We start from the raw sequence: 9,186 nt of genomic DNA on the forward strand, positions 1-9,186 counted from the left end.
CCTAAAAGTCAAACTTCCCCAATCAAATTTAAAATTGATACGATTTTAAAAGTATAATGTTTCTTTTTTTCTTTTCTTTTTTTGAGAAGAATATAATGTTCTATTTGAAACTACGAAAATAAAAATTTTAATTTGTAACCTCTTAAAAATTTTAAACTTCAGGATTTTATTAAAAAATAACCAAATCCCTCAAACTATATTATTAGTTAGACAAGGTTTGAAACATATTTGGTTTATAGCAATTCGATTTTTTTGGAGTCGATTTTGCCCTTTGGAAATCCACTAGGAAATCGAGTGTTAGAAACTCGATTTTGGAGGATTTTATTAAAAAATAACCAAATCCCTCAAACTATATTATTAGTTAGGCAAAGTTTGAAACATATTTGGTTTATAGCAATTCAATTTTTTTGGAGTCGATTTTGCCCTTTAGAAACTCGATTTCCTAGTAGATTTTCAAAGGGCAAAATCAACTCTAAAAAAATCGAATTGCTATAAACCAAATATGTTTCAAATCTTGTCTAACTAATAATATAGTTTGAAATTTATAGTTATTTTTTTAAAAAATCCTAAACTTCAAGGCTTTATTTTGAAAATTTTGAAACAATAAGGTCGAATTTAAAACTATCCCTAAAATATAGGGTTGAAAATGTAATTTTTCAAAAAAAAAAAAGAAAAACACATCTCTCTCCCTCTCTCATTTTCTTTTCTCTTTATATTCTGTATTTTTATTTTCCCTGAAACAATTATCGACCATTGTGAAAATTGAAAAACAATTTCTAATAGAATTGCCGAAGGAAAAACTTTCACCTCAAAAAAGAAAAAGAAAAATCAAAGGTAATCTCTCTCTGGGGTTTAATGCAAAATACCTGTTTTTTGATTTTTTTTTTTTTTTTTTTGTCTGATGCAAAACCCAGTTTTTCTGGAGTTTGTTAGGGTTGAAAATGTAATTTTCCAAAAAAAAAAAAAAAAAAAACACATCTCTCTCCCTCTCTCATTTTCTTTTCTCTTTATATTCTGTATTTTTATTTTCCCTGAAACAATTATCGACCATTGTGAAAATTGAAAAACAATTTCTAATAGAATTGCCGAAGGAAAAACTTTCACCTCAAAAAAGAAAAAGAAAAATCAAAGGTAATCTCTCTCTGGGGTTTAATGCAAAATACCTGTTTCTTGAATTTTTTTTTTTTTTTTGTCTGATGCAAAACCCAGTTTTTCTGGAGTTTGATGGTTACGCATGTAGTTTGTTTTCGTTAAAGTAAAATTTAAAAATTAGTTTCAATTCCATTACAGAGGAATAATACCATTTTCAAGTATTGGCCTCTTTGTGTTGTGTTTGTGCGCGCGTGTTCTATTTATATATGGGTTTAATTTGAATTTGAAAGTTTAATCGGAAAACACAAAAGGGTCGTAGTGCATTTTTATAATTTGTTGTAAAAATCAAATCTTTAAAATGGTTCATCAATGCCCATGGACTGTAAATTGAAGATAATGCTTCAGTGGGGCAAAGCAATAATCATTTAGGAATTATGATATCATTAGTTTTTTATGACAGAAACACATACCTACATACATGCATTTGTGAATGAGATTGTTATGGCTTGTGTTTAGAAGCTTCTGAGACCTTAATGTGTGTGTATTTGTATGCAATTGGTTATGAATGGGTTTTCCTTTTATTATGGAGAAAGGTTGCCTAATTTATCGAGTTAGAATACTATTTTGAAAAGTTGGGTGTCGAAAACTAGCCTGTAAGAAGGATATTTTATTGTTATATCAATTAAAAAAAATTAATGGGTCATGAACGTGTAGGTGTAGCCTTCGCTGAAGTTATATTGAAAGAATGTAGAGTTATGGTTTAGAGGAATGTGGTGAGAAAGTTAAGCATGGTAATAAAGAAGCTCAGTATATATGAATAAGTTTGGCCAATGAGCTCTAGCTCAAATGGGGTGTTCTTCCCTCCTAAGAATAGGGTGGAGGATGGTCACAGCCCACCTATCGATGTGCGTGTGTGTGTAAACCCATGTTTGTGCCTGTGCCTGTGCCTGTGTGCATGTGCATGTGTGTGAATTCTTTGAGACTATAAGAGGCGTATTTAGGCAAAGTGTGACGATGCAAGGGGTACCATGTTTCAATTTTGATACAAGCAATTTGAGAGTGATGAAAGGATAAAATAGGACGTTGTTGTCTTAGTGTACTTGTACTTAAAGGTGTTCCCAAACTGCAAGTTGCATCACTTTTCTAAGTTAATTTAGCTGTGTGTTTCTATATTGAGCTGTTATTGATATACAGGCGACATCTCATCTGTGAAAGCACAATGGCGACATTCTGTTGCAAAATACTGAAAATAGGCTGTAAGGTTAGAGCCACTCTTTAGGGCTTGGATTGATGCTGCTAGTTTCCCTGCTGGTATTGTGAGCCTGGGAGTCATAGCACTTGCAAAGATAGTAGTACCAAGATTTGTCAGTCAAAGGGAAATCCTAATCCCCTTTTTCTTCTGAAGGGTGTTCTGGGAAGTGGTGCTGCCTTTAACCGTGTGGGGATGCACACCCTCCTAATTGAGCCTCAACTAGAGCCATCAAGCTATGTCATTCCCATTAACATAGTATGATTACTTTAACTTGCCTTCAAGAACCTTTGATTTTATCATGGGTTTGTAGAGTTCCTAGCCCATGTTGCCTGTTGTGGAACTCCAGTTTGGCATCGACATGAGTGTTTGGTGCCTCGTTTTATGGCATTTTCAGGGTCAGTGGCCATGGAGCACACTTCAACTGCTGTGAAAAGCATAATTAGTGAAGGTTCCATGAACTCCCATAATGAGAAATTTCAGTCTCCTCAGTGTGTCTGTAATAAATCTTGCATATTGAGGTATAATACAGCATATATATTTTTTAACTTCATACAAAGAGTACGCTTACTGTGAGTTGTTTTTCTGGCTTCCCTTGGGAGAAGCAGACAGTATTAACTATTTTGAACAAGAAGTGAGGACTTGTGCTAATTAGTTTAAATTGGTGCCTGCTTGCATTTAGAAGATGTTGATCTTATGAACTGATTATACAGGAATCACATACAACCTGATTTAGAGTTTGTTTGGCATCAGCTTTTAGCTTTTATGTACAGCTTTTTAAAACCTCACTTTTTCCCACCTTTCCTCACTTTTTCAAAAATTTTCAATGAACAAGTATACTTTAGCACATTTTCAGCATAAACTTTTTAGCATAAAGCTAGATAAGCTGTTCCCAAACGGACCCTTAGACATGGTAGTTTTGGCATACATGGGAAGCACTAGGTAACTTAACTTTGGGAAGAAGGGGTGAAGTACTTCAACTGCTGTGAAAAGCATAATTAGTGAAGGTTCCATGAACTCCCATAATGAGAAATTTCAGTCTCCTCAGTGTGTCTGTAATAAATCTTGCATATTGAGGTATAATACAGCATATATATTTTTTAACTTCATACAAAGAGTACGCTTACTGTGAGTTGTTTTTCTGGCTTCCCTTGGGAGAAGCAGACAGTATTAACTATTTTGAACAAGAAGTGAGGACTTGTGCTAATTAGTTTAAATTGGTGCCTGCTTGCATTTAGAAGATGTTGATCTTATGAACTGATTATACAGGAATCACATACAACCTGATTTAGAGTTTGTTTGGCATCAACTTTTAGCTTTTATGCACAGCTTTTTAAAACCTCACTTTTTCCCACCTTTCCTCACTTTTTCAAAATTGTTCAATGTACAAGTATATTTTAGCACATTTTCAGCATAAACTTTTTAGCATAAAGCTAGATAAGCTGTTCCCAAACGGACCCTTAGACATGGTAGTTTTGGCATACATGGGAAGCACTAGGTAACTTAACTTTGGGAAGAAGGGGTGAAGTAATTATGATGCTGCCATAATTTGCATGGGTTGTGTGAACGAGTTGCCATTTGTTTAGTGTTACTCATGTCAAAGGAATTGTGCTTTTCTACACAAGGTAATTTGTTAATATATAATTACAAAAGTGCCTTCCAAATTTGTTGGTTAGTTTGTTCTCAAGGATATGTCCTGAACTCTCCATATTTCCTAATATAGGTTGCTATGATCTTCCTCTTTGATTAGGCTTGACATTGCATCAAAATATTTTGGATGATCTATGATGGATTTTGAAAACTATTTCTCTCTTTGTTTGTTCAGCTTATGTGCAATATGTATTTATTACTCTAGTTGAACTTTTGCAGGGTTCAGTTTGGTTCCCCAAGAAGGGATTTAAAATGAGTAGTCTTTACGAAAATGATGATTCTGCTTTCCTTGGAGACTTAGACTGCAACTTTGCAGTTGATAAAGAAGAAAAGGTTCTAGATCATGTTGATGATAAGTTAGCTAGAAGTGATGATTTAAATGTGGATCTGAATCAGCATGGGAAACTGGGATCCCCTTCACTGCCTACAGATTTCACACGTGACATTTCAGAATCTTCTCATGGAAATCTACCAGCAGAATTTGGTCATGATGATGTTAGGAGTACAAAATTTGATTCTGATCATGAGAGGACTGAGTCTCCACTCAAGAACAACCATTACCAAGGTGAGATGGATGAATTGCATGGCAGTAATTTTCTTAACTCCCCTCAGTTTAAGGCACAAACTTTTCATAGTGAAAAGGGAACTGAAGATTCTGCTCATTCACAGGAGTCTCCTCTGAGAGCACAGGGAAATCAGGGTGAACAAATGGAGAGCGATCGTGTCTATAACGAAATAGAAGGGGAAGGCACTGATACAGGACAGTTGCTAACTTCTCTGAGGTCACAGGGGTGCCAAAATGAACTTAAGGATGGAAAGTCACCAACTGAGAACAGAAAGCCGGACATGATCCATTCTGGTATGCAATCGCCAAAGAGAACTCCCAGACAATCTACGTCACCTGTGATTGTAAGAGAGATGCTGGTTTCACCTGAAAGGTCTCCTGACCTACACTACTCTCCCAATGGTGATAAGACATTGTCTTCTCAACAAGGTTGTCAGGACCCATCATATTTACCTAGATCCCAAAGGCAGAAACATTCTTCACCTGAAAGGAATGGCTTGGTAGAAAGGGTTCCATCCCAGGATCATATGTCTCCTACTATGAAAACTTCTGTTTCTCCACCAGGGTTCCAGAAAGGGTCCAGGCATAAGCATGATTCTTCTCGGAAGCGCATATCTGCATCACCAAAAACCAGCCACTCGCCCTCAAAGTATCGAAGGCGGGACAGATCAGTGTCAAGGTCACCCATTCGGCGAAGGGATCACAAGAGAGATTATCGTGACAGATCTCGTTCAAGGTCCCCATATTCAAGAGATCGTTATAGATCACCAAGGTGAATCTATATCTCCATTTATGTGTTTTTTTTTTTTTTTTTTTTTTTTTTTTTTGTACTATGAAACTGAGAGTGGGGGTTTATATCATAAAGATACATTCTTTTGTTTAGCAGGAGAAGGTATTCTCCAAGGCGAAGATCTTCCCCTTCAGGGTATCATTCTCATCATTGGTCCCCTAGAAGGAGACCCTGGTCACCGCCTCGTAATAGGAAAACTGGAGTGGGGTTACCTGGTAGAAACTTATTTGTTGCAGGTTTTAGCTTTTTGACTACAGAGAGAGATTTGGAAAGAAAGTTTTCTAGGTTTGGTCATGTACGAGATGTTCGTATTGTTCGAGACAAGAGGTAAATATGTGATGCAATATTTCTATTGAAAGAATTTGTTCAGGTCTTCTGACAAGAAAATCCTTGAGGTCTTTTTCTTTTTCTAATCTCATCTGTATAATGATTTATCACTACAGACATTTCAATTTTATATAGTTGTACTGGTGGTCAGCTATTGGAAGTTTAAAATCTGATTTGCTTATACCAGGTGAAGTTTTGTGCTATAGAAAGATGTTCTTTGGATGGGCAAATGTTCCAAACATGAACTAACAGAGATGGATGGCTTTTGGGAATGGCATTTTCAAGAAACATATGTTTTAGCCCCAAAAATTGAACTGTAATGGTAGTCAAAAAGTGTGACCTGTGTGATTGGCAAATCAATGAATACAATAACGTTTCTTCTTAAACATTATTGCTACTCTATTGACTGCTTCTATATGATATTTTAATTATCCAATAAAATGGAGAGCAGGTTTTCATATCCCTTATTATAAACATTGAACATGTTTGTTAGTTGGAAAGTTTGTAATGGAATCTGAATGACATGTTAGTGAATATATAGGTTAATTAATCCACCTTTTGCTGTTCTAAGTGGCTATTTTATTTGAAGTGTTTAAGGAACACCTGAGCTTTTGCCTTTATGGAACTTGTCATTCTTTTCAGGAGACACTTGCAAGTATGCGGTTTAAGCTCTAATATGGATAGATTGTTTTTTCTTTTGTATTCTTCTGTGAGTTGATTTTTTGCTTCTCTTTTCAATATTTAAGGTCTGGTGATTCGCGTGGGTTTGGATTTTTATCCCTGGAGAGGGATGAAGATGCAGATGCAGCAATCAGAGCTCTTGATGAGACTGAATGGAATGGTCGGATTATCCTTGTGGAGAAATCAAAATCTTCAGGGCCTTGAAGCTTTATGTACAGGTTTATGATTAGGAGTCTAGTTATCACATTATAGTGTTGAAATCTTGTTCAAGACAGTTGAGTTTTGAATTTTATATCTTTATCTATGCTACCACAACAGTGTAGTACCAATTTTCTGAAGCAGGGTGATTTCCACCAAAAAGAAAAGATTTTGTTTTAACCAAAACACAAGTCCTTTAATGCATCACTTGGGAGCAAGCATATAACCATTGTGCATTACTTTTTGGCTCTGTTGTTTAGTTTCTTACTATTTCTGTATTGCCTTATTCTGGCGGTTATGTTTGCAGTAGTACATTTTAGTCTGAAAATTATTTTTGGCTGAATAAAAGGGTAAGAGGAATCCTCCAGCCGTATGGCTGCCCTATATGTTGTCACAGTAGTTTACTAACTGCTCAAGAACCAATGTTTGGAGACAGATTTTTTTTTTTTTTGTTGGTTATTGATAATTCAATAGTTATTAATGGGAGATGAGAGATTTGAACCCTGGATGGCTGGATGTCTCCATTGGAACATTAGGAGATGCTGATTGAGCTACAAGGCTCTTAAGTCTTACCATCTAAGAGGCTTATATAACAAGGTTTCTTGGATAAGTTACCTCATATAATGATTTTAGCTTAATCAAGTTTCAGTGTTTCAGGCAGTGAAAGGAAATACCTTAACTGAATTAGTGACAATGTCTCCTTTGAAGATTTGAACCCATGGCCTACCTCAGACTAACCACTAGCCATGACAGTAAGTGGTAGCAATTATTTTTAGTTAACAACTAGCATGAATGTATATCCTTAAAAGTAAAAATGATCAACCCACTATGGACTTGTCTAAGGTATATCCTTAAAGTGATCGACCTACTATGGATTCTAGTATAGATAGGCTGGAAATAAGTTATTAAATTTATGAAAGTTTATAAATAGTTAGGCTGGAACCATTAAAATTCTGGCTGGTAGATCACCTTGTCTTCAACATAGCCATAAAGGCCCCATCTTTTGTGGCACGTGGTCTCTCTTTTGAGCCCTTTGGTATGAGTTCAGGCATGTGGGACTCTTTTCTTGAGAAATAAATCTACCAGTGAAGTAATTAAAAGGTTTTTGGTTTTCAGGTGCATCTTGTGCTTTATACATTGATTTGGTGAGGCTGGCTGGGTAACTAAATTATTGAACTAGAGCTGGATTCTTTTTGAATTTTGAGTGGACCCTGCAAAGGTTGTGCTGGCATGCCCGAACTTGTTTATACATACTATATTGGTTTTCTTTTTTCTTTTGGTCGGAATGCTGGTATAATTTAACGGAACAAAATGGAGATGCAAAGGAGGAAATTTGTTCCCATTAACACTGTTTCAACATATTTAATTAGAATGAGGTCTGTGTTTTCAGAGCCAAGTATTCATGAATCATCATGGCTCATGAGTCAACTTTCAGGTTACATAATGCTTGGTTAAATTCGTATGGATCAATACCTTGTAGGCACCATTTGTTTTAAACATTGAAACGGGTAAGTTTATAAAAAAAAATTATTATGTGTTTTATAAAAATAAATGAAATAAAAGAATAAAGGAACAGTCTTATTATTTATTTATTTTATATATAAAAAAAAAAAAATCAATTGAAGAACATACATTGTATGATTCTGTTGAGAATCATCCCACCGGTGCAATAAAGTTCAATGAATTTGAAATTTCCATCTTCATCTTTTAAAGTTTTGCTGTGTGTGGTTGTTTCATATCATTAAGAGCAATGCTAAAAAAAATAAAATAAAATAAAATAAAAAACCCATAACTTATTAAGATTTGCAAGTAATGACTAATATTAGGGCCAATTCTAAGCCTATGCCTAAGGAGTAAGGTCTCACAGTCGCACAAACTTTTTTTTTTTTTTTTTTGGTTATAAAAAAAAAGGCCATAGAATTGTAAAGCCTGGAGTAAGGTCTCACAGTCGCACAAACTTTTTTTTTTTTTTTTTTGGTTATAAAAAAAAAGGCCATAGAATTGTAAAGCCCAAAATTATATAAAAGAGTCCAACAATTGCAGAATGTATTTGATATTTATTTAAAAGAAAAAAAATATAAATGAGTTTTTAAATCCTTTTTCCTACCACCAAGAAATCTCCCACTATACCGAGACAATAGCCAACTGAGAGAATCTAAAATGTTTCAAAAAGATAATTTTCATGAGTGTATCCTCTATGTCACAAAGAGATTCATGTAGATTAGCTATTATCAATTGTAAAAGAATACATTAACAAACATAAATAAAAATAATTAATAATTTTACATCTAAAAAAATTGGTTTTTAAACAAAATTATATATATATACTAGTTATAGGCCGTGCGTTGCACGGTTTTATGAAAAAAACTTATAAAATAAATGTATAAATAATTATATATTTTAATAGATTCAATAAAAATAAAAGAAAAAATTATCAAGTGTAAATAATTATCTCACTAAAATAAGGGGTAAGATTTCTTCCTAAAACTAAATTAAATTGATAATTCCAAATTGAATTTTAAATTGATAATTATTTTTAAAAAAAGTACTAAACAATTGATAAATCTAAAATTAATATAATCTTGATAATATTATAAATTAAAATTAAAGTTGATAATTCAAGAATACACGTTT

The 9,186-nt window shown here is 34.1% G+C and overlaps 1 protein-coding gene across 6 annotated transcripts; it reads left to right on the forward strand.

The window, feature by feature from the left end:
- Positions 1-1,015: 1,015 nt before the first annotated feature.
- Positions 1,016-7,961, forward strand: LOC112001578 (serine/arginine-rich splicing factor SR45a). Of its 6 annotated transcripts, XM_065779529.1 has the most exons (5): positions 1,016-1,131; positions 4,211-5,328; positions 5,440-5,673; positions 6,420-6,572; positions 7,669-7,961. In XM_065779529.1, exons 2-4 carry the CDS (start codon positions 4,244-4,246, stop codon positions 6,556-6,558), a joined length of 1,458 nt encoding a protein of 485 aa, XP_065635601.1. In that variant the 5' UTR covers positions 1,016-1,131; positions 4,211-4,243; the 3' UTR covers positions 6,559-6,572; positions 7,669-7,961. The 6 variants fall into 6 exon arrangements, 5 of the variants coding, with proteins under 5 accessions (XP_065635601.1, XP_065635600.1, XP_065635602.1 ...); XR_010631351.1 differs by lacking the exons at positions 6,420-6,572; positions 7,669-7,961 and adding an exon at positions 5,861-6,133 and having other exon boundaries at positions 5,440-5,741; XM_065779528.1 differs by lacking the exon at positions 7,669-7,961 and having other exon boundaries at positions 6,420-6,791.
- Positions 7,962-9,186: the final 1,225 nt, after the last annotated feature.

This window comes from Quercus suber, unplaced genomic scaffold (genome assembly GCF_002906115.3).
Source record: "Quercus suber isolate HL8 unplaced genomic scaffold, Cork oak 2.0 scaffold_211, whole genome shotgun sequence".
NCBI classification, from domain to species: Eukaryota; Viridiplantae; Streptophyta; class Magnoliopsida; order Fagales; family Fagaceae; genus Quercus; species Quercus suber.

Coding starts and splice junctions, on each gene's coding strand:
- LOC112001578 (XM_065779529.1), top strand. CDS start 4,244: ATGAGTAGTCTTTACGAAAATGATGATTCTGCTTTCCTTGGAGACTTA. Junction 5,329..5,439: donor GATCGTTATAGATCACCAAG/GTGAATCTATAT, acceptor TCTTTTGTTTAG/CAGGAGAAGGTATTCTCCAA. Junction 5,674..6,419: donor CGTATTGTTCGAGACAAGAG/GTAAATATGTGA, acceptor TCAATATTTAAG/GTCTGGTGATTCGCGTGGGT.